We start from the raw sequence: 25,444 nt of genomic DNA on the forward strand, positions 1-25,444 counted from the left end.
TATTATTCTTATTATTATTATGAAGTGGGATGACACGTAGAGATGTTATAACTTTAATAAAAAAGAATAATCACAATTTAAAAACTATGAGTAAACATGTTATAACTTTATCAAATGTATTATTATTTTATGTTTTATGTTAAACTAGCATAGAAACTATAGATTCGTCATATAATTTAGGAAGTTGGATATAATTAATTTGGTCCAAGGAAAAAAGGTCATCGTGTGGGTATACATGACCGTTGGAAAGTGTAAATATATAGAGAAAAGGTTAACCAATGAGAGCATGAAATGACGAAATCTTTTACTTAAACATATCCTTCTCTTGTACATACATTTCATTACATGCTAAAGACCCGTGTATTATACGGGTTTATTAAAAATAAAAATTTAATATTAATATTTAAATATTAAATATTTTATAAAATAATATTTTTACATATCATAATGTAATCTTTTCAAGCATTTATAGAAAAAAAAATCAAATCTTTTTTAGAGCATTTATGAGACTTTATTATCAAATTAATAGAATGATTCTCTTTTCTTATATGAAATTTTATTTTAAAAAATGAAAATTCTCAAAAAATGACAAGTGGAAAATAATAATTCTAAAACTCTCACAAAATTACATGTAGCAAAACTCTTTAGAATTTGACAAGTGGCAAAAAAAAAACCTTCATTTATTAGAGAGGAAAGGGTAATGAAAACAATGATAAATATTTTAATTATATATTGGTAGCAGGTGGTGAGCAACAGAATATAATACCCGTTTTAGAAACTGGAATTGCCTTAAGCGGATCTAATTCGATGTTTCTAAAATTTTGGAACCGCTTATCAATTTTGTTTTCGGTTCTTTTTTTTGAACCGCTATCCGCTGAGTATCCTCTTTCGTAACCAGAATCACATTATTGATTTTTAAGTTGTCAAATAAAGTTCGATTACTTTAAAACATAATTAACTTATTAGCATGACCATCCATCGAAATTTCACAAAAATCACTATAATTTAACTATCACACCAAAATCATTTAAGATTCATTTATTATCTTAATCGTTTTAAAAATTTTACTATAATTTGAAAAATATCACAAAAATAATTATATGTTGTTATCAAAAAAGGCATTATATTTTATATTTTTTATAATTTTGATATTCAGAATATGATATCATATAATATCATGTTAGCTGAGCTCACAATTGGATTGACTGTTTAAATAGTAAGAATTATAACAAATTGATAACATGATGTTTAATTTAAGACAAAACAAATATATTGTAAAAATTGAATTTTTTATGAGCATTTAATAACTTTTGTGAACTTGAAAATTGTTACAAATATGTATAACCTTTCCTTTATGGTTACAATCGACCCAATAGAAGCCCAATAACGTTTTGCTTTTCCTAAATAACATCCATTTTCGGACCTTCCGAGAATATTTTGCAGAAAGAGAAAGACAATGGCGTGGATGGCTTCTGGTCTAGCAAGGTCGTTTAACATGCCGGCGATAGACATCGGTGTACTCCGCCACCGTGCTCCGATCATCGCAGGTATAGGTTGCGCCTCCGCTGCCGGCACTAGCTTCTGGCGTTCTTCTCTAACTTCCTTCTCCAACCGGTCAACTCCATTCGCTTGCCTCGGCATTTCTACTGCCACTAGTGAGTTATCTCTCTTCTTTAACCGTTTAAAATCTCAAGTATTTCTATAATTCAATTGATGTTCATGTGCTCCTTGAATTGATTTCGAATTTTGCGAAAATGTTGAATTGTCATTGTTTACAAAGTGTTCCTCTCTCAATTTGGGAGAATCAACAGAAATAGTCACCTCCACATTTTCAATAAATTGAGACGCTATTTGTATCTTTGAAGAACATAATTGTTGAGAACATTAGATTTTTCAGATGCTAATTGATTAATTTTGTTAACAACCTCATCAGATTGTTACAAAAAAAAAAAAAAAAAAAAAAAAAAAAAAAAAAAAAAAAAAAAACCTAAGGAAATCTAGAATGTGAAAAAGAGGATTTTATTGGTTATTTCTTGTTTATATTGTGTATTATAGGTATTAAGGAAGCTGTTAAAACAGACAAGGCTCCAGCAGCACTTGGTCCTTATTCTCAAGCCATTAAAGCCAATAATACACTTTTTGTTTCTGGTGTTCTTGGTCTTATTCCCGAGGTTTTATAACAAACATATATTTTCTTTATTCATTTGCTCTATAATACCTTTAAATATCTAATTCAGTTATGCAACTATAATTAATTTTTGTTTGTTACATATGTTATTGTTGCTTTTTGCAGACAGGGAAGTTTGTTTCAGACAGTGTAGAAGAACAAACAGAGCAGGTGATTATGTTATTTCTTTTACACACAAAAAAAAATCAGAAATTGATTAAAGGAAGTAGAATTTATCTTATATTTAGTCTTTAGTGTAATCTTTTGTTATATTTGTCAGATTCTCAAGAATATGGGGGAGATTTTGAAAGCTAGTGGAGCTAGTTATTCCTCAGTGGTTAAAACCACAATCATGTAAATCGGATTTATATTTTTGTATGTTAAAGTTATGTTAGGATATTGAATTTTATACAAAAAAAAAAAAATGAAAAATTTCTGGTTAATTTTCAGGTTGGCTGATCTGAAGGACTTCAAGAAAGTTAATGAAATTTATGCTAAATGTGAGTAATGATATTTGGTTTTAAGATACTATATATTATCGATTTATATGGATATAATTAATTTATAATTTTTATTTTTTTGAATTGCAGATTTTCCTGCTCCAGCTCCAGCTAGATCAACATATCAGGTTGCGGCATTACCACTTGATGCCAGGATTGAAATCGAATGCATAGCTGCACTTTAGTATTTTTAACATTTTATGTAATTTTAATAAGGAAATTTATGTATTAAAATGTATGAAAGAATGTTTTCAAGATTCTGAGTTTAATTAAGTTTGGGTTTTAATCTTTATGAATCTTTAAACACGGAGAATTTGGTTTCTATTTAAACAATTATTTTTGTTGGTGTTAAATAGTTAATGTGTATAGAAATGAATGAAGGAATTTGTATACTTAAATAAAGTTCAGAGATAAAAATCATTAAGGGCGTTTGGTCTAGTGGTATGATTCTCGCTTTGGGTGCGAGAGGTCCCGAGTTCGATTCTCGGAACGCCCCTTTTTGCCAGTTTTTTTTTTTTTGTACTTTTTTACTTATCAGTTGTCGTACAACACCAGATTTCACTAATAACAAGATATTTATTAGAATATTGTTAAATAATTCAAGCTTCTTAGAGTATAATTTTATTAAGTTCGAATTCGAATACAAAAATAAGTACAAGACGTACAAAGGCTTGAGTTTATTCTTACTGAGCGTTAATATATTTGTGTGTGAATGTGTGTGAATGTTATATCGTTAATTTCAAATAAAACTTGATTATTGAATATGTTTGTCTATTTTCGAATTGTTTAAGCTTTTCTTAAACATAATTTTAATAGACATGTTCGACTTATCCAGGCTAGTTAATATTTCTTAAATCAAGGACAACTGATAGAGTTTGAATTCAGATTTATTTTGATTGGTTTGTGGACTTATTAATAAAATCATATAAAAAAACTTGTGGACATAATTATTTATTCCAGAAAAAAATGTTTTTTATGAATTTGTAAATTAAAGAACTAAATTAAGTAACTATATCGCTAAATATTATACTCATTTCGTCCCAAAATTATAGTCCATTTTTCCTTTTTGTTTTATCCTAAAATAATAATCCACCTCTAAAAATGAATAATATTTTTACCAAAATACTCACTCATTATTACTTAACCAACTAAACATTTAATTGAACATTAAATACAAAATATGGAAAAAATTATCATTTTATTAAATAAAGTTAGTGGTAATTTATATATATATATATATATATATATATATATATATATATATATATATATATATATATATATATATATATTGGAAACGGCAAATATTATTAAAAATTAAAAACCCCCGACTAGTAAGTAACTATCAAGGGGAAGAAGACAAACAACAAAAACATAGTATAAAAGTTATCAAATACAAAAAGTCGATGATGACCATTCTGCCCATGAACAAATACCACCTTTACCCCTATATTTAACCCACATATATAGAATTGATTTGATTTGCTCAGCACCATACGAAAGACTAATGAACATCTGATTGAACATCCGATCGTTACGATATTTCCATAGATTCCAAACTAGACCATAGCAAATGGTATGAAATCGAGCATTCATTTTAGGACTCCTCCCCCAATTTGCAGCAAATCTGAGCAGTTCGCTAATGCTATTGAATGAATGATTTTGTATTCCGCACCAATTGAAGATTTATCCCTCACATATTTTGCAAACGGACACCTTACCAAAATATGATCAGCATCTTCTTCTTCGTTTATGCATGCACCGCACATAGTAGTTTGAGTCTCAATGCCTCTAGCTCTGAGACCCATCATTGAAGCAATCCTATGTTGAATTGCTCGCCACAAGAAGCAGTTAACCTTGATTAGGGCTTCCTTACTCCATTTGATTATGGGAATATTTTGAGTTATTCCAGATTGACCATCAACTTTCCACCTTAGATCACATACTTTGAAAGCTCCATCTTTATCCAAGGAGGATTCCCAAGTGTCAGCTCCATTGACCAGTTGTACTGAAGATAGATGGTTCTGGAGGTTATCGAGCTCTGAAGTTAGACCCGCGTTGTGAGGACATGACCACCAATTACCTGCAAAAAAGCCCTCAAAAAATCTGTCAGCTACTGTATATTTTTTCCTAGTATCAAGAGCATAGAAAAAAGGATATTTGATTTTTAACGCCGTCGAACCAATCCATTTGTCTATCCAGAATAAGGTATTGACACCAGATTTAACTTTTAGTTTGAATATGTCATCGATTTCAACCCCATTTTTTTGTAGGTCCTTTTTTGTCCCCACAATGTTGTTCCATACCCCATTGATCTTTCTATTAGCCATGTAATTATGAGGTTTATCATTTAGATTATGGATGCTTTTTATGACCCTACCCCATAGTGCGTCTCCATCAACTTTCAAACACCACCACCACTTAACCATTAAGTCAATGTTTAATGCTCTAATTGACCCTACACCCAATCCACCATCTAATTTTGGAGTAATGACTTTATCCCATGAAACCCAATGGATCTTCTTTTTGTCTTCTATTCCCCCCCACAAAAACTTTCTTCGTATTCGTTCCAATGTCTCTGTGATAGCGATGGGTGCCCTGAATAAGGAAAAGCAATAAGTGGGTAAATTTCCTAGCACCGAAGTGATCAGTGTCAATCTCCCACCAATTGCAAAGTTCTAGACTTCCAAGAGGACAGTTTGGCTAAAAATTTATCGATGATCGGTTTCCAATTTTTTATAAGATTCATATTTCCTCCCACGTGTACTCCGAGATACGTAAAGGGAAAGGGACCCACTTCACAACCGAGGATGCTGGCCCAATTCAAGGTTTCATTTGCAGAAGCACCAATTCCAAATACTCTTGATTTGTGAAAATTTACCATTAATCCGGAAGCAGCATGAAAACACCTTAAGATCCGAGCCAAGTTTTTGAGATTGGATCTAGACCACTCACCCGCAACCAATGCATCATCAATGTAAAACATATGGGTGAGAATGGGCCCATTATTGGGTAATTGAACGCCATTAAATATCCCTTTGTCTCTAGCCTCCATTAAAGCCACATTGAGTCCTTCCATTGTAATGATGAATAGGAATGGGGAAAGAGGATCACATTGACGAACACCTTTTGAGATCTCAAACTCATCAGTCGGAGAACCGTTGATGATAACCGAGGCACGAGAAGATTGTAAACATCCACGAATCCAAATCCTCCATTTATTTCCAAAACCCATTTGTTCGAGAATAGAATCAAGATAACCTTAGTTTATTGAGTCAAATGCTTTTTCAAAGTCCACCTTGAAAAGCAGAATTTTCTTTTTCACTCTCTTAGCCCATGAATATAGCTCATTGATCACCAACGGACCATCAAGAATGTTCCTACCTTCAACATATGCAAACTGGACATCGACAATGACCATGCCTATGAACGTTTTGAGTCGTGTAGCTAAGAACTTCGAAATAATTTTGTACATGCAACCAATGAGGCTAATAGGTCGGAAGTCGGATAGAGAGGAAGGGTCTTTTACCTTGGTTACAAGTGATATGAATGACAAATTGCACCCCCTGGCAATGGTTCCAAATTTGTCGAAGTGAAAAACAAAGTTCATCACATCACACTTCAGAGTATCCCAGTACGTTTTGATGAATTTAAATGCAAATCCATCAGGTCCAGGTGCTTTCTCACCACCACATGCCCATACTTAGGGGTGGCAAAAGTCGACACGACACGACACGAAACGAAATTGGGACAAAATCGAAATTCGAATTCGTGTTCGTGTTGTTTAAAAAAACGACGTCGTGTCGTGTCGTGTTCGTGTTTGAAATTAGAAACGATAACAACACGACTATAACACGGTATTAAAACGAAATGAAACACGACTATAAAACGATAATAAAACGATAATTTCATTTTACACTATTGAATAATAGGTATTTAATAAAAAATAATAATAGGTATTTAAATTTATGCATTAAACTAATTAAACAATAAAGGATTCAAGACCTAGGCTAGGCCTTTCCATTGGCTTCTTTGAAAACCCAACAAACTCTTAGAAATTCTAATCGGCGTTTTCCATTTCCCCATTCTCAATACTCAGTAGAACCAATGAACCATAAACCATTGATGGCGGTGTTATTTGCAAACCATACTCAATCGATTCGATTAAAGGATTCTCCAGTTCATTATTGGTTTTTAAACTACCATCTCTCAACCACAAGTCGACAATCGGCAATCGCAAAACCCAAATGCTCTAGCCGTTTCCTGTTCTTGCTTCTCAAACATAACCGCTTACTAAACACATTTCGCTTCTGGTTCAGTCGCTTAGACAATCGCAATCGACTCATATACTTGCTTTATTGGTTCTCAAATCTAAACCACAATCGACGCAAGAAAGGTAATTTTTTTCATGTGGCGTTAATTTCTTGATTGTTGGATTGATAATTCTTGATTGATTTTGCGATAAGGAGAAACTGTATACATCTTTTCTCTTGATTACTTCTTATATTACTCCATATTTGCTTCTTATATTACACTATATTTGCTTCTAAGATACCTGATTTTACTTATACTTCTAGTCTTCTTGATAAGAAATTGACATGAAGAGGACAAAGCTTGATAAAACACATAATAAGAAAAAGGCAAAGCTTGATAAAACATATACACATTCTGCTGCTATAGCTCCTCAGGTATTTCATTATTTTTTTAACTTTTCCCCATCTAAATTATATAATTTCTGAAAACAGACCCTCCTTTTTTATTTCAAGATGTTGAACTTGAAGAAGAAGCTGATGACATTGTGTCACACCCCCAAACCAGAACGGCGGAAACGTTCGGGGGTGGATGACTTCATGTATAGTATCATAACAACGAACATAATAGTGAAGAAAGCAAACACAACCATCATCAATATAATTGAAAAAGTTACATCATAGAGTAAGTTTACATGTTTCAAAATCAATTACATCATGATGACAAAATAAGTTTGAATGTATCGCTTTAGAGTCCCGTCCTCGAAAGCAGTTGATTTATCTGTTTAGCAATTTCCTGAGAATACAAGTTGTTTGAAAAAGTGTCAACACAAAGGTTGGTGAGTTCATAAAAGTTTTAATTGAGAAATAAACTGTTTTTTCCCTGTAAAAGCAATTAAGTTGTTCCAGAAAATCCGATATTTTCCTCAAAATGTGAAATGTAAGTTTCTATGTTATGAAATAGTGCATCCTAGAATTCCCTATAGATTCCTTCTATAATTTCCTTGTGTATATAAGTTATATAAAATTAAAGTTAGATAAAACGTCGAATGTAATGGGTCTGCCCTAGGCCCACAACCAAACGAGGAACAAGAAATAAGGCGGAACAACCAATTCTAAGCCAATCACGACTAGGTTCTATATAACTCTAGCATATACACTTAGAAATTATAGCTGAAAACTAATAATGCTAGATTGAATGTAGTCTTAAATCCAAAAACTGAAACCAAACCCTAGTGTAGTGTACGAAATAGTAATAGTGGCTATGAACATAAACTATACATATCATAGCTCATCGGATAGTGATAGTGACTAGTGAACATGAACTATGCATATTATAGTTTACCAAAAGTGGTGGTGATGGTGAATATAAACTATACATATCATAGTTCATCAAATAGCGATAGTGGCAGTGAACATGAACTATGCATATTATAGCTTATCAAAAGTGGTGGTGATCCCTTCTTGTAATTAAGTTCGTGGTGTAGATGAAACATAAACTATACCTATTATAGTTTATCACTTTGTTTGTAATGAATATACGTCATAACTATACCGATTATAACTAGCGTATTCGTTTGGGGGGGGGGGGGGGGGGGGGGTATAATGGACTTAACTATACTTATTATAGTTTTGTATGTAACCCTTTTGTATGTATAATACCTTTAGTAATGTGTTTGTTATGTAAATGAATCCTAAACTATACCTATTATAGTTTATTAAATATTTGTTGGGGTAGTGAGCATAAACTATACTTGTCATAGTTTACCAATGTTTGTATTTCAATGGATATAGCCTTGCAATACCAATTATATATTTACCATACTTATGAAGGTAAGAATCCATTTGTTTTCTGATGTATGTCTATATAACAAGACAAAATGACATATAAGGTAATAACATATCATCACATGAAGGTACACACCTTGCTCAACAAGTTACAAGGTGTAAATGAAATTGAAAACATTTTTCTAGTATTACCATTTCTATTCTGTTTTTAGAAAATTCATAGAAAAATAATTAAAGGTGCAAATCAGAATCCGTAAATTCTGAGAGTTTGGAAAATGAGTCTACTTTGTTCATAATTTTTATTATAAATTTTAATGACCTCCACCTTGTGTGAAAAAGTCCATAATTACAGACTGGTCCGGATTGATGTTTGAAATGATAGTCAGTTTTGTAAAAATCACCATAAATTGTAGAAAAATCATATGGAGATGCAAGTAGTCATTTTAAAGCTAAGAACTGGAACTACTTGCAACTAAAACAGTTTTGAAAACTAAAATGCTTAAGTAGTCCAAAACAGTGCGTGAATGGAGTCCAACTTTTCTGATGAAAGCTGTTAGAAAAGTTTAGTTATGTTCTTGGTGTTTTAACTTGTATTCCCCCCCCCCCCCCCCCCCCCCCCTAAAAACTTAAGAGAACATGAAAATGTAGAGGTATGAACTCACCTTATATGATTTCAGTGAGTGAATGTTGAAGAAGTGAAGTGTTCAACTCAAGAACACTTGAAGAATTGCTTTGAAGATCCAAAAATCTAACACAATAATGATAGAGTTTGTGTAAGGAATCAATGATTTGAATAAAATGAATGTAATAACCATAAAGAGAGTGATGATACTTACTAAATGAAAATGGAAAGCTTGAAAAATGACATGGAAATCTCGAAATTGTATGAGGGAATTTGAGAGAAAAGATGTGTTTGATCTTTGATGGAAATGAAAGAAATGAGTGAGAGTGAGGAGAGAGGGTGGGTTTTCAGCCTTTGACTAAGAGTATGGCTGGTCAATTGATAGGGAAAGTACCCTTGAATGACCAGGTATGGTGGGGAGAGGTGTGGGTTAGCCATGGAGTGGGTATGGGGGTGGTTGCTTGTGTCTAACACTAAGCTAAAGTCAACACTCCACCTCAATTATTCACCCACTAGATTTTATTCTTAAATAAATATTTCTATAAAAATATGTTTAAATTATGAATATTTAGGGTCTTATATGTTCAAATATGATTTTTTGAGAAAATTCCACGTTAAAATAATTAAAAACGGGCTTAAAACGTTAAAAATGTTGAAACCCGGGTAGAAAATTGGCAAATCCGAAGTCAGGAGGGGGTTTGCGGTCATCAGCAGCCTTGGAACCGGAGCGGCTCGGTTGCTGAGGAGGATCCGAAGTGAGGAAACTGCGGTCCGAAGTCAAACTCGCTGCGGGGGGTTGGTTCCGGGTCCGGTGGCTCCGGCTTCGTGGCTGCGGTCTTGACGGCTGCGACTCTGGGCTTCGGCTCGGTGGCTGCGGCTGGATGGTTGCGGCTACCCAAGAGGGTCCGGACTCAGCTCAAGTGGCCTCGGATCCAAGAGGACTTGACTCTTATGAGGAGGCTTCGGTCCTAAAGGGTTATTTTCCAAGGTTTTTCCCTTCCTTGAGTGATTCCTTATCAAGCCAAGTACCGGGATGCCCTCAAATGATCAAAATAAATCGAAAGGGGGTTTTGAGAGAGATTTTTAGGAGAGATTTTACAATCTTGGAGAGATTTCTCATACAGAGAGAGATTTGGGAGAGATTTCACATTCTTGGAGAGATTTCTCATACAAAGAGAGATTTGGGAGAGATTTCACATTCTTGGAGAGATATCTCATACAAAGAGAGATTTAGGAGAGATTTCACATTCTTGGAGAGATTTCTCATACAAAGAGAGATTTGGGAGAGATTTCACATTCTTGGAGAGATTTCTCATACAAAGAGAGATTTGGGAGAGATTTCACATTCTTGGAGAGATTTCTCATACAAAGAGAGATTTGGGAGAGATTCCTCATTCTTGGAGAGATTTGGGAGAGATTCCTCATTCTTGGAGAGATTTGGGAGAGATTCTCGATAAAGAGAGATAGAGTGAAAACGATTGAGAGAGGTTTCGTGTGTGACATTTATGAGTGTCCGGCTTCGCAATGCAAGGTCTGTAAGCCCCATTAAGCCATGTTTAAGGATCTTACACACTCCCAATGAGTATGCAACATTGTTTTATCGGTTTGGTTCGTTACTTACCGCAGTTTTTGGTTAAGGAAATCTAGATGTACGAACTTTTTCCATCTATGATCTCTCATTAGAATAGCGAGTTGTTTAGTAATTACATAACGTAAACCCTAGTATACAAGGGTTAACTGAGGTGACCGGTTTGACTTGTTGACTTTATTTGACTTTGACTTGACCAGAATTTGACGGTTGTCACATTGATGTTATGGAGGTAGATGTTAAAGTAGAGGGTGAAGAAGATCATGTAAAAATGGAAAGGGAAAGGTGGTCCGAGGTATGGAAGTATTATACCAGACTTCCAATTGGTACAGATGGTAGGGAAAGGGCTGAATGCGATAGGTGCAAAAAAAGATACATTTATGAAACAAAAAATGGGACAGGTAGCTTAAGAAATCACATTCCAAAGTGTCCAAGAAGGGACAACAGTGACATAACACAATTCATTTTTGCAAAATCAGGTGGTTCCATTTCAATAAATTCCACAGTTTTTAAACCCGAAAGATTTCGTGAACTTATTAGTGAAGCTATTGTCAAGCACGACCTTCCCTTTAAGTTTGTAGAGTACACGGGAATTAGAGAAATCTTTAGTTACTTAAATGAAAAAGTTACCAGAATTACTAGAAACACTGCTAAAGAAGATGTGTTGAATTTGTTTAAAAGAGAAAAAGGAAAATTCAAGAAATTGTTTGAGTTACTTCCTCGTCGGATTTCATTAACTGTTGATTTGTGGTCTTCTATTAACACAGACGGTTTCTTGTGTGTTACTTCTCACTTTATTGATGAGGAGTGGAAGTTGCAAAAAAGAATTTTGAACTTTCAATATATGCCACCTCCACATAATGGCGTATCTTTACTATCTTATAAAACAAATCCCACTATTTCTAAAAATAGATTGAATAAAATAATAATATTTTTTAAGACGTCCAAATCATTAAGCTAATTGTACAACTAATCACTAATAAAATAATATTAAAATTTAAACAAACTCCTATAAATCTTCTATTCCAAGATTTTAACTAGATCTTTTTTCATCCAAATAAATACTCAACACCCTATAATTTGGTCATTTCATGAATTTTCTTTATTTTTAATATGACATGTTTACTAAAACAAACTAATGAATAAATTGAAAATAATCATTCTGCATCGAAAATAAATTAATTGTCAAAACAAACTATTTGTCGTCCGCCGCTTTGCGCGGATAAACGGCTAGTGTTTAACACTTTAACTGAAACAATATCTACTTTATTGACAAATTGGGGGATTGATAAAAAGTTGTTTACAATCACATTAGATAATGCTGCAAGTAATGATACTTTTGTCAATCTCCTAAAAGGTCAATTATGTAATGAAGGTGCACTTCGTAGTAATGGGGATTATTTTCATGTTCAATGTTGTGCTCATGTGTTGAATTTAGTTGTGCAAGATGGCTTGAAGGCTATTGATGAAGGGATTGTCAAAATTAGAGAATCTATCAAGTACGTGAAGGGATCCTCAATAAGGAAAAGAAACTTTCTGAATTGTGTGAAACAGGTTAATTTGAATCCAAAAAAGGCTTGCGACAAGATGTTCCAACTAGATGGAATGCTAATTTTCTTATGATTGAAAGTGCTCTTTTTTATCGTCGTGCTTTTTTCCGTTTAGCACTAAGTGATTCTAATTACTTAGATTGTCCAAGTAATGAAGAATGGGGTAAATTAGAAAAGATTTTCAAATTTTTGGAAGTATTTTATGAAGTTACATGCATTTTTTCTGGAAATAAGTATTGCACAACAAACTTATATTTTCCTTTGGTATCCACAGTTGAAAGAACTTTAAAAGAAGAAATAGAAAGTTCGGATACGTTTATGAAGATAATGGCTTGCAAAATGTATGAGAAGTTCTCTAAATATTGGTCCGAGTATAGTCCAATTTTGGCCATGGCTGCAGTTTTGGATCAACGTTATAAAATGCAATATGTTGAGTTTACTTACAAAAAACTCTATGGAAGCAGTTTTCGTGAGCATAATGATTGTATTCGGGAGAAGTTACATGATCTATTTGGTGAATACGTTATTGAATTACCCATGTCTTATAGAGCATCAACCGTTTCAACAAGTGATTCAAGTAATAGTGTTTACAAAAAGAAAGATGACAAGACACTTAGTAAAAGCACGAGAGAAATGCTACAAGTAAGAAGTTGCTTTTAGTAATTAATTGTTTTTTCTAATTAGTTTATTTCATAAGTTTTTTAATTTATACTAATTAATTTTCTGTTTTTATAGGAGTTCACAGTGTATGAAACTAAGGAGTTTGCTTTGTCTCAAAAATCACAATTAGAGATGTATCTAGATGAACCAAGAAGTGAAGTAACTGAAGATATAAATGTACTTTCTTTTTGGAAAGCTCATCAATATCGTTATCCGGAACTTGCTTCCATGGCTCGAGATATTTTGAGCATCCCCGTCTCCACGGTTGCATCTGAATCAGCATTTAGTAATGGTGGTCGTGTTCTTGATCAATATCGGAGTTCGTTGAAACATGAAAATGTTGAAGCTCTAATTTGTGCAAAAGATTGGTTGTTTGGGATTAAAGGTAATTTGTATTCTTCTTGAAACATTTGTATAAAGTGTTTAATATTTTTTAAAATGTTTTTAATATTGTTTGTAGGTGATGAAGAATTATGTTTACAATATCTTACAAAAGATGTTATGAAGTTGGATAGCCATGCCAATGGTACACATGAAGAAATGGAGTCACAAGCTTGAAGACATTTAGCAATATTTTATGACGTTTTATGTTATTTTCTGTCACTAAATGCGTATTTATTATGTTTAATTTAAAATTTTTGCAGGAACTATGAATGACATTATGGAATTTTTTTTTGGTAAATTATTTCGTGTTATCGGTTTTTTCGTGTTTTTTTATTTTTTTTTTCGTGTTCGTGTTAACGAAAACAAACACGACATCGTTTCATGTCGTGTTCGGGTTGAGGGAAAATAATTCATGTCGTGTCGTGTTAGATAAAAACACGGAACGACTGCCCGATTTGCCACCCCTACCCATACTTCAGCTTTTACTTCATCAAGACTAAATGGTGCTTCTAACTTAATAGCATCCATCATGGAGATTGATTTCAGGAACGAACTAGTGAACTTGGGTCTTGAAACGTGAGTCTCAGTGAATTTATATTTGAAGAATCGTAGAGCTTCACCCTTGACTTCGGCCACAAAAGTAGCCCATCTTCCATTTACCATCAACCCATTGATCTTGTTCCTTCTGCTTTTTCCATTTATGTAGCCATGAAAGAACTTAGTGTTTTCGTCTCCCTCCACAGCCCATTTGACTCGAGATTTCTGTTTCAGGTCAAGTATCGCTAATTTTTCTAATTCTAGGATTCTTTGAAGTCCTTGACTACGTGACGCCGGCTCAGTCTCAGATAGTTGTCTAGATTCCGCCAACATTTCGAGTTGTGTAACATGATCTTTGATTCGTAGTATTTCTTGATTTTCTGCCTTATCTGATTGCTTCTTCCATTTTTTTATCTCCCATTTTAGATACCTGAGTTTGGCAGCTTTCCCATGCCATATGAACTGTGTTATCAAATCCAGTCTTCAGTATCCACGAGTTGAATAGTTTAAACGGAGGTGGTCCAAAGTCTATGTGATGGGATATCAAGGTTATCGGGCTGTGGTCTAACAGTTCACGGGCAGTTGATGGAAAGGCATTAAGAAAGTCTGCACACGCGAGGAACCTGTCCAGTTTACTAAGTTTAGCACCTACTCGAGCCATAAATGTGAATTTCTCACCACCCATGCTAAAGTCTCTAAGCTCCGCGTCTAGAATGAATTTGTTAAAGGCGGATGCGCTCGCCGGGCAAAATATAGAGTTGAATCTTTCATCCATCCTCCTAACTGCATTGAAGTCACCAAATAAAACCCAATTGCCTGGTTTTGATCTTTTAATAGAGATCAGCTTCCTCCATAAGATTTTTTGATCACCAATGTCATGTGGCCCATAAATACTAGCAAGGATTCTATCACCATGGATACCAATCCAAGTTCCAACAATAATGATAAACTGATTAGATTTTATTACTTCTTTTTTCTGAAAGCAGTTAATGTTCCATATTAAGACTAACCCACCAGATCTCTCGTCTGAGTCAACACCTTCATAATCAAAATCTTGATCTCCCCAACAAAGCAGCTATGTCTAAGTTTTCATGATGAGTCAATTGTGTTTCTTGAAGCCCTATGAAGTTAGATTTGTGAAAATTTCTTAGCTTCCTCACCCAGTTTACTTTCACATCCACCCCAATGCCTTTTACATTCAGGGACAAGCAATTCATTGGATACCTTGTTGCTCACCGGTAACTCCAAGCGTCTCAGCAAGAATACTATTGCTCACATCAATTTGGAATCCGATTTGCGGCCCCAATCTCTACTGTTTGCTCGATTTCATTTGAGTGGGAGCCCGATGTACTAGTTTCAGGCACGTCCATTAGTTTCAAATTGGTTGAATTCATGTTCAAATTCAAGTCAATGCTAGCTGATGTGAGATTGTCTAGATTTAACCGAGACCCAAAAGTGGGTTCAACGTTTGTTTGTGTGCAACCCATATTAAAATGGAACGAGGGGGTTTGATTTGTGCATATGCACACATTATCCCACTTACGTTTTTTAGACTTAGGACTACCACCAATTGGATCACAATCAAATGTGAATTCATCCTTATTAGCCTATTGAGACGTAAACGAGTATGTAGGAGTGTCGTTATTTGTTGGGAATGGCCCAAAACATCCAAGAGGGACCAAGTTTTCAATTGACCCAAAGAAAGGATTTTTCTCAGGCCCAAAAGATAAATTAGGTTCCATGAAGGAAACGATGGGAGCTGTAGTTGACTGTGATGCAGGGGCTATGAACTCGGGGATTTCAACCGACTCCGATGCTTTGGGAGAACCGTCGACTTTAACTGTAGGATCGATAGTAGCGCCCGATGGTTCATCAGCGTGACAGTCGCTTACCGGCGCCGGTTCCGATTTGCCGAAATTGGTCTGAGCTTCCATCGTTGGTTCCTTTGACATGAACGCCTGAGTTTGTTCAGGTTGGAATTCACCTTCTTCCCGTTCGTTTTCTTCTTCATCTATGGATGTTTATGAAATCTCATCGTAATCTTCTTCCTCATCATTTGATTCCTCTACCTTATCAAAAGGGACGGGTTTGAATGGTGACCAATCATCCGTGTATTCAACCACACCTACTTTGTATTTCGTGTTACTGACTTCGATCGTAACATCTTCATTGATCCATGTTTTTCTTGTTGTAAGGATCCCAACCTTCCCCATGGAATAGTCCCTTCTACTTGAGATTGAATCAAATGGATTTATAACCTTGCCGAACCTGCTTGCAATAAGTGAGAAATTCTCTTCATCCCAAAACTCAAATGGAACACCGATAATTTTCAGCCAAGCAATTCTTTCATATCTTGGTACGAACGTTGGTACCAAAATATTGGGACTATCCCAAAAGTGGGTTAAACATGTTAAAATTCTGATTTTTGTTGGTAAAATTGTAATTTTTACAGTCTAATATTTTCATTCATATATTGATTCATATTTTAACATAAAAATTATACAATACAAAATTTAATACAGACAATTCATAGTTTAGTACATAAATTCACAATTTAATACAATCATAATATCACTAATTCACTAACTTAGGGGAGTCAAACCCAAACTCTACCACCAGCACCAACTACCACACGTCAGTACCAATTATTTATGTCAACATTGGGACCATCGTTTATTTCAAACCAAATATGTATATAAAATCATGCATTGTCAGCTGAAATATTATATTCACAGTTTAATAAATTTATTAATTCATTAATTTATAGTTTAATGCAATAATTATAAAACTAATACATTTTTACATATTTACTCCATAAAAAAAATACTCACAAGAAAATTAATACAAATATTTATGCTTGTGTGAAAATGCATGTGTATAAATTTTAGGCATTTGACATTGTCACATTGTTTTGATTTGTAATTTTTAGTATTCGGATATTCAAAGTTAAACAATCTCATTGTAAGCTATTTATTAACCAAGTACCTAGTGGCCTACTAGGTAATACATTAGCCTCTTCATACGGGAGATCAAGTGCTTGAGTCATAATGGTTTCAATTAAAAGTTAGTCATGAGAGGATATAAGGTTAAAACAATAAAATGTGGCTTACATTTCCCCACCTAAAACTAGGGGTGTTCATAACCGGATATCCGAAAATTCCGATATCCGAAATTTCGGATAGTTGATTTTTGGTATCCGATTCCGTATCCGAAATTTCGGATATCCGAAATTTCGGATACGGAATCGGATACCAAATCGGATATCCGAAAAATTGAAATTTTGTTAAAATTTGAAAAACATATGAAGTTTTTAAGTTAAAAATACATATTTTTAAATTAGAAAGGCATATGAAGTAATATAGGTATTTAATTAAGGGTGTTATCAATATGTTTTAGTTACTAAAATTCATATCATAAGACATATGCGACTAAAATAACAAATAATGTATAAAATAAAACCAAAATTTTCGGATATCGGATATCCGAATTATCCGAAAAATCTTAAAAGCATTATCCAATTCCGATTCCGAAAAATTGGATATCCGAAATTTCGGATATCCGATTTTTCGGATAATTCGGATTCGGAATTTCAGAATTTCGGATCGGAATTTCGGATACGGATATTTTTGAACACCCCTACCTAAAACCAAACCCAATAACACAAAGATACTCTTATGGTGTCATGTTATGAGATTTGAACATAATAAATATTAACTAAACATTGAGGTGGAAGGGGTCCATCTTCCTCAAATCTTCCAACCCTCTTGTCACTTATGCGTCATATCAATTTTTTTTATTTCCTTTCATTTCCATCCTTTATAGTCCACAACATAAATAATTATCTATTCCACCCACTCTTAATGTACAATGTATGAAGCATATGGTACAAATAGGAGAAAGAGAACACAACATAAATAATGATCTATCACACCCACTCTTAATGTACAATGTATGAAGCATATGACGCCCCATCTATGCCCATTTTATATATGATCCCGTGCACTCTTGGAGATTAAATATGTTGATGCTCCATTAAGAAAAAAAATACATTAGAGATTGAAGAAGGTTTTGGAATATTAATTGTTGATTTCATTTTTTTTTTAGGCCTCACATCTTGATGTTGTAAATTATTCCCAATTGTCCTAAGCCGGTTTTCTATCTATAAACGTCTTATACGTCTTTTGTTCACACTTCACTATCATTGTTCTATGGATAACGGATTTTGTATACTTGAGTCAATTTATGCATGCTCATAAATAGATAAACAAATGCCAACGTATATTCCCATAATCCCATGCCAAATTATGGATGTATTATAACATAACTATGATTATTAATTTCACCATGTTTAAAGTGATAAAGGGAAACAAATCTCATTATATGTTAATTATTGGGCAGGAATATTTTGATCAAGACCTTCAAAACTACAATCAATCAATGTATATACACAATTCTCGTTCACACACACGTCGTGCAAAGTATCTTAAAAAACTATAATCTATTATAAAAAATGATTTATATATAGACTATAGAGTATAATAATTGAAATATGAATATGGCATGCGTCATATAACATATTTTAGTTTCCATGCACCACATTAGCCTGAGAAATATTGAATCGTGGAAAAGGTATAATAAAATATGATTGTAAAACTTTGACTTTACTTTTCGTTAAATTTGGTTACTATTTTGCTCACGTAAATAAAACGGCCAAACAGGAAAAAGGTAATTTCCAATAGAAATCATGCATAGTGTAATTTTATATATTATTCGACGTATTCAAGTTAAATAAATGCAACCAAATTAAGGACAAGTTTATTAACACATAACATATGAATAAAACTGAACTGTATAATGTTTTTAATGATTCTAACCTCTTAATGGTTAAGATAATGAGAGGTTCATTAACCATTTGGAAGGTAGTTCAAAGAGTTTTGATTCGTTCAGTTGTTGTATCAAACCCGTTGAACTGACCGATTTATAAAAAAATCCTAAATGATATTATTTAGAGGTTATCAAACAACTCTTATTTTTGATGTGACATTTTTTTTATCTCTTTTCACAAAGTTTTGTTTCTTATAATTTCTGAACACTGAAATTTTACACTTTTTTTGACGTTTTGACATCTTTCACAAGTTTTACCCATGTGTATTATTTTCTATATGTTATCATATTGTTATCATTGTTATCCACATATACTGTGAACACTTTTCAGCCGCCTAAACTTTTAAACAAAATAAACCGGTCCCATATGCTCTTACTTTCCAAGTTCCAACGGTTCGTACTCAGCATGCTAGTCAAATTCCGCTGGCGTTGAACCGCCATCACATTCTTGAAAAAGACTGGACCGGTTGAACTTATAACCCAAAAACTCGGGTTCTGTATGATTTCGACCGGATGAAACTCAAACCGGCTGCCGAATCGCTTAAACCGGTACGGAACTGGAGCACTGTGGAGCTGACGTGGAAACAACGTCTTTATCTCACTTGCCATCCATGCAGCTTCGTATGCCACGTAGGACAACCGTTCATCCCACTTGCCATTCTGCGCACTCCTATAAATTCAGCACACAACTCCTGTTTTGCTATATCCAATTAAATGGGAAATTGTATAAAAAAGCAGACAGCCATTCAACGCGACGGCGGCGTCTGGGGATCAACCGCGGCGGCGGCACCGGGAACAATGTATTTATCCGGCAGCGACCGTGGTGACAGTCGGAAGGGAGAGAGTTATTCCGGCGGTAGCTTTGGTGATAAAACGGCGACGACGGAGGTGAAGATTAAGATATCGAAGAAGCAACTGGAGGAGTTATTGGGTAGGACGGATGTGCAGGGGCTAACGGTGGAGCAGATTCTTGCTAAGTTGATGAACGTCAGTGATGGATTTGAATCGAATCAACGGCCGTGGAGGCCTGCTCTACAGAGCATTCCGGAGTAAACTGTCGACGTATACCCCGTAGTGGGTTTACCCAATTACGTGAGGTTTTTTTTTTCTTTTTTTTTTTTTTAGTTTTTCTAAATTAAATTAAACTGTACATATAATTTTCAACTTTTTTTTTTTTGTTGTTGTTGTTATATTTGTAAACATTTTGGTTATGGATAACTAATAATATAAAACTTAGCCATTCAAGAAAAAAAAATATAAAGTTTATCAAGGCAAAAGCTTGATTCAAGACAACCCTAACCACTCCATGGAACCACCCTCGCCTCTAAAAGTACTTGATGACGAGATCACTCACGAGTCACGATTTAGACTATGGGGAATAGTTACACCCATCCCACCAGAAAAATGTTGTTACATATGCGCCATGTTAGTTTCACACCCAACCCACTAAAGACTGGAAATGGTTACAACTCCACAAATTCTTTTTTTTATTTTTTATTTTTATTTATTTTTTTGAATATTATATTAATTAAAAAGCATAATTTATAATATACATTAATTTTTTAAAGCATAAAAAAATAAGAGCACATTTCATTAATTAAAACATAGAAATTTAAAACTTAAATTAGTAAAATTAAACACTACATTGTCTAAATAAAATAAAAATTAAAAAACATAAAAAAAAACATAGAGAAATAACATTACATTGTCTAAATAAAATAAAAATTAAAAAACATAAAAAACATAGAAAAATTCTAATCGTCGTCGTTGTCGTCACCGATATCATCCGCCTCGTCGCCACCATCGTTATCCTCCTCATCGCCACCATCGTCACCATCGTCATCATCGTCGTCTTCACAATCATTTTGCCCTTGAAATTGTCGTTCCCATATGTATTCGGTCAAATCATGTCGTAGATTGTGATGTGTTTCACGGTTTTGTATTTCCAAAACCCTTGAGAAGTATGTCGGACTGCGAACTTGTATTACTGCGGGTGGGTTAAGTATATCGTTTGTGGTATATGAGCAAATAGCTCTACCATCTTCTTCTATTATCATGTTATGTAAAATAACACAAGCAGTCAACACCGTCCTCAATTTTTCTCTGTCCCATGTTCGTGCCAGATGTTTGATTATGTGTCACTTTTGTTTGAGGACTCCAAACGCTCGTTCTACATTCTTCCTTACAGATTCTTGTGCTAACTTGAACATTTTCCGTTTATCGTCGGCCGGAAATGTATATGACTTGACAAATGTAGCGTATACTGGATATATCCCATCACCTAGGTAATACTCATATTTGTATTCATTTCCATTGACAACATATGGCATTTCGGGTGCTTTGCCCTGTAAAATATCGTTAAATATCGAAGACGATTGGAGCACATTCAAGTCATTGTTTGACCCGGCCATACCAAATAATGCATGCCAAAACCATAGGTCATTTGAAACCACCGCCTCCAAAATAACAACCGACACCCCATGATCACCTCGCGTGAACTGGCCACGCCACGCGTTGGGACAATTTTCCCACTCCCAATGTGTACAATCAATGCTACCAAGCATCCCTGGAAAACCATGTTTCGCTTGATGTGCGGCATACAACTGTTCAACATCGCTTTTAGTCGGATGTCGCAAGTATATGTCATGGTAAAACTCTATGACATACTCACAAAATAAATATGTACACTCTCCACCCGTCCTCTCAGACATTTTCAGATACTCATCTGATACGTCTGCGGTTATATCATATCCCAACTGTCTAAAAGTGGTCGTACATGTTTGTATTGTAGTAAAACCGCATTTACCTCTAGCATCCCATCGTAATTGAAAAAATTCATAATTACATGCCAAATCTCTAGCTATACGTGAAAATAAAGTTCTACTAATACGAAAACGTTCTTCGAATTTAGATAAATCATATATAAACTATCAACGACAAAATAATCACGTACCAAAAGTTCATGTGCCGCCTCTCGATCCCGGTTGATCCATTTTCTATGCTTCTTGTCGACGTTTGAACTTTCGCCCCTTTCACGTACCACGTCTCGTGCCGCGGATAACACCGTATACAAAATAAAATCGTCATTGGAATCGTTATCATCGGAAGACGAAATAATTGGAGGTGGAAAATTATCCATTTTTTGGTTTGATGTGTGTTTTTGTTTTGAAAAAATGTGGGTGTGGTTTAGTAGAAATTGTGAATAAAGTGGATGTATATATAGAAAATTTGAAAAAAAAAAGTTTTTTTTTTGTTAATGGATATAACGGTCGACTGTAACGTTCGGAATTTTATTGGTCAATCAAATAGTCCGTCTTCATCCGTCTTCCGCTTCACGCCACACGCAGCCCACCGGACTTGGGGGCGGTGTTCACGCGTGGGAGAGGGTGTCACCTCAGCCCAAGACGCAGCCCCCATACCGGATAGCCTTATCTATTTTCAAAACAAGTCTCGTGCATGATTTACCGATTGAGCTGCATCCAATAGGAAAAGTATAAAAGCTTGTATGCATTTAAATATGTTTGAGAAGGCAGTCACTTTTTTTACAGATATTTTCATTTCACTCTTTTCTTGCATTATATTTTTTAGTTTTTGCACTGCTCAAAGTCTCAAACTACATATCTTAACTAAAACTTTTAGAAATGAATACTAATAAATAAAATAAATTACATCACGATCTATCATGATCTCTGCGATAGAATCAAAATAAGATTAATATTAAATATATATTCTTAAAAGAAATTATCATAATTATATTCCTAGCTTTAAAATGCATAAATATTGACTATCTATTGTTAAAAGGATAAAAAACAGAACAAAAATGTTTTGTTTGATATAAAAGATATAGCGTTGATTATTCGAATTGTCCATGTGGTTTGGCCCAATCTATTAGTTTCATTTTTTTTCGGGTCTCTCTAATAAGTTTTAACATTGCATGTTTCATCATTGTTAGATATGAAATAAATATGTTGTTCTTGTTGATTATTATTTTTAATTTTATTATTCTTTCTTCCATATTATTAGATCTAATGACCATCACCAATCAATTCTCCTCCGACCACTACAACCAGTCACCTACGACAACCACCACAAGTCAAGATCAATCATGTCACCGGTAATCAAACCAAATTTAAACTGATAATCAAACAATACAAAATCAAACATGATCAAACGAACAACAAAAAGCAAAACCTTAAACAAATTCGAAATCAAAATCATTCATGAAGTCAAAGTCAAACTTGATCAAACCAAAACGAAAAGTAAAACGTGAAAGTAATCTGAAATAAAAATCAGTCTTGAGATCCTAGCATCAAACCTGAAACAAACTTGAAAATTTTCCTGAAATCCTAATTTGAACCTTAAACAAACTTGAAATCGGTCTTGAAAACTCTAAATCAAACCCATAAATCTAGAAATCTTTTTCAATTGTGGTTGGTGTTGTTCATTGTTGATCTGACCACTTTTGATGTCGGGGTTGAAAATGGTTTTCTTGATGGTGTCGGAGTTGAAGATGGTTGCATTTAGACTCAATAAGGAAAGCGGGGTTGATAATATAGTGTTAGAATTAGATGATGGATATAGGTCTAAGGTTAGAAAGATATGGTATGTTCGAGTTGACAAAAAAAGGGATAGAGATAGAGAAAGAATGAAAGAAACAACGTCGATATGGAATGACAAAGGCTCTCGGTGATGGTTGGGTTTAACAGACCATCACCAAAATTCACGCCATTTGGGTTTGGAATGAAGCAGTTGTGGTCATTAGAAAATGACTTCTAAAAAGGGTTGAAAGTGAAAAATGAGTACAAACCTATGTTTACGAGTTAATAACTCTAGATCTATATACATTGTAGCGACCCAAAAATCACGACTAAAAATTTCTTTTAAAACATTACTAAAACCATATTTATAACAACCGTATCATAAGTCCTAACATACTTTCATAGTATTAATTCGAAACATAACTGATTTTCAGAGTAAAACATCCCAGGCTAACTGACTATGGTGTGTGCAATGCAACCGCTCTGAGCTCCTCTTTTGAAAACTGAGTACCTGAAACCAAAAAAAACTGAAACCGTAAGCACGAAACTTAGTGAGCTCCCCCAAACTACCACATACCATACAAACATATAAAGCACATACTGGGCCTTGCCCATTGCATCGAACCGAGGTCCGGCCTAACTGGGGCATTTCCCCCTGCATCGGACCGAAGTCCGGAAATTGACTAAGACCTTGTCCCCTGCATCGGACCGAAGTCCGGACTAACTGGGGCCTTGCCCCCTGCATCGGACCGAAGTCCGGAAACTGACTCGGACCTTGTCCCCTGCATCGGACCGAAGTCCGGACTAACTGGGGCATTGCCCCCTGCATCGGACCAAAATCCGGAAACTGACTGAACATAGCATAGCATAAACATATCAACTAGCATGAACACACATACTGCATACTGCATCGGGCCGTAGCCCGGATCACATAACACATAAATCCTGTCTGAGCCACGAAGGCATCAAACATACTAACTACTGCATCGGACCGAAGTCCAGAAACTATTGCTAACTAAACGGGTCGGCATTGTGGCCTTAGACTCGTTCCTACTGGAAAGAAACTCACCTGCACTGCTGGAGTTCTTGCTGATACCCTGCTGACTGCTATCTGACAACTCCCGCACTGCTACTCTAAAGACTCCCCGATCTACTAATACCAAATATAACACTTAGTCCCAAACTGTCCTTCAACAGTCAAACTAAGTCAACTCTGGTCAAAGTCAAAGTCCTGTCAAAGTCAACCTTCCAGGTTGACCCTACTCGCCGAGTCAGCCTACTGACTCGCCGAGTTCATAAGCTCAAAAACCCTCTCCTTCGCGACTCGACTCGCCGAGTCAGCCCATGACTCGCCGAGTCTACTGATTTCCGAGTTATGTCTTGTCCAACTCACTGAGTCTCCACTCAACTCACTGGTCCGAGTCTTAACTAGAAGGGTTTGGGGTTCTGCGACCAGACTCGCCGAGTCCTAAGCAATCTTCAACAGACTCATCGAGTTGTTCATCCAACTCGTCGAGTTCCTACCCATCTCCATACAACTCGCCGAGTCTATTCAGTCCTTCATACATGCAGAGGCTATTTGAGTCATGCTTGGACTCCAAACTGTAGATCCACTCTTCAAAGACCTATTCCTTACGTCAAGTGGTAAACTTTACGTGTAGATAAGGAGATCTAGGCTTAAATTACTATAAACTAGGGTTTAAGACAAAGAGGTGATGTGTTTAAAACAAACTAGTTTTAATCCTAACAAACTCAAATGAAAACAAACACACGCAGGCAGTGTACCTATCGATAGTAGTTTAGTTTAAGCAGGTAGGGTATCGAACACAGGGAACGGTAACAATCAAATTAAGTACTAGTATTATCTAATTAAAAACAATTAAATAAAAAGGGGGGTTTTCTCTAGTTTTTCAAGACTAGAAACTTAATCAAGCACTTTAAAACTCAAACAACGACAATTAACAACTAAGAAGAAT

General features: G+C 34.8%; 4 protein-coding genes and 1 non-coding gene across 5 annotated transcripts; 4 read left to right on the forward strand and 1 right to left on the reverse strand.

The window, feature by feature from the left end:
• Positions 1-1,399: 1,399 nt before the first annotated feature.
• Positions 1,400-2,955, forward strand: LOC111912753 (reactive Intermediate Deaminase A, chloroplastic). Its single transcript, XM_023908491.2, has 6 exons — positions 1,400-1,655; positions 2,056-2,171; positions 2,294-2,338; positions 2,448-2,521; positions 2,618-2,667; positions 2,758-2,955. The coding sequence occupies exons 1-6, from the start codon at positions 1,457-1,459 to the stop codon at positions 2,850-2,852; spliced, it is 579 nt and encodes a 192-aa protein (XP_023764259.1). The 5' UTR covers positions 1,400-1,456; the 3' UTR covers positions 2,853-2,955.
• A 136-nt stretch (positions 2,956-3,091) lies between these two features.
• TRNAP-UGG (transfer RNA proline (anticodon UGG)) lies at positions 3,092-3,163 on the forward strand. Its single transcript has one exon. It is a non-coding gene; the product is annotated as a tRNA-Pro (tRNA).
• Positions 3,164-11,141: 7,978 nt separating this feature from the next.
• LOC128129171 (zinc finger BED domain-containing protein RICESLEEPER 2-like) lies at positions 11,142-13,683 on the forward strand. Its single transcript, XM_052767835.1, has 6 exons — positions 11,142-11,780; positions 12,212-12,414; positions 12,516-12,628; positions 12,740-13,107; positions 13,201-13,510; positions 13,586-13,683. The coding sequence occupies exons 1-6, from the start codon at positions 11,142-11,144 to the stop codon at positions 13,681-13,683; spliced, it is 1,731 nt and encodes a 576-aa protein (XP_052623795.1).
• Positions 13,684-19,626: 5,943 nt separating this feature from the next.
• On the forward strand, positions 19,627-20,166 carry LOC111912689 (uncharacterized). The gene has a single exon (XM_023908423.3). The coding sequence runs from the start codon at positions 19,645-19,647 to the stop codon at positions 19,981-19,983; it is 339 nt and encodes a 112-aa protein (XP_023764191.1). The 5' UTR covers positions 19,627-19,644; the 3' UTR covers positions 19,984-20,166.
• Positions 20,167-21,068: 902 nt separating this feature from the next.
• On the reverse strand, positions 21,069-22,069 carry LOC111912715 (uncharacterized). Its single transcript, XM_023908443.1, has 2 exons — positions 21,884-22,069; positions 21,069-21,686 (listed from the first exon to the last, which is right to left on the reverse strand). The coding sequence occupies exons 1-2, from the start codon at positions 22,067-22,069 to the stop codon at positions 21,069-21,071; spliced, it is 804 nt and encodes a 267-aa protein (XP_023764211.1).
• Between the last annotated feature and the right edge of the window lie 3,375 nt (positions 22,070-25,444).

The sequence above is a fragment of the Lactuca sativa genome, chromosome 9, assembly GCF_002870075.4.
Source record: "Lactuca sativa cultivar Salinas chromosome 9, Lsat_Salinas_v11, whole genome shotgun sequence".
NCBI classification, from domain to species: Eukaryota; Viridiplantae; Streptophyta; class Magnoliopsida; order Asterales; family Asteraceae; genus Lactuca; species Lactuca sativa.

Bases quoted from the DNA above. Each gene is read 5' to 3' on its own strand.
- LOC111912753 (XM_023908491.2), top strand. From the start codon at position 1,457: ATGGCGTGGATGGCTTCTGGTCTAGCAAGGTCGTTTAACATGCCGGCG. The intron at 2,339-2,447 runs GTGATTATGTTA...TATATTTGTCAG, and splicing joins TAGAAGAACAAACAGAGCAG to ATTCTCAAGAATATGGGGGA. The intron at 2,522-2,617 runs GTAAATCGGATT...GTTAATTTTCAG, and splicing joins GTGGTTAAAACCACAATCAT to GTTGGCTGATCTGAAGGACT.
- LOC128129171 (XM_052767835.1), top strand. From the start codon at position 11,142: ATGGAGGTAGATGTTAAAGTAGAGGGTGAAGAAGATCATGTAAAAATG. The intron at 11,781-12,211 runs GTATCTTTACTA...ATTGATAAAAAG, and splicing joins TGCCACCTCCACATAATGGC to TTGTTTACAATCACATTAGA. The intron at 12,415-12,515 runs GTACGTGAAGGG...TGTTCCAACTAG, and splicing joins AAAATTAGAGAATCTATCAA to ATGGAATGCTAATTTTCTTA.
- LOC111912689 (XM_023908423.3), top strand. From the start codon at position 19,645: ATGGGAAATTGTATAAAAAAGCAGACAGCCATTCAACGCGACGGCGGC.
- LOC111912715 (XM_023908443.1), bottom strand. From the start codon at position 22,069: ATGGATAATTTTCCACCTCCAATTATTTCGTCTTCCGATGATAACGAT. The intron at 21,687-21,883 runs GTACGTGATTAT...ACTTTTAGACAG, and splicing joins AGGCGGCACATGAACTTTTG to TTGGGATATGATATAACCGC.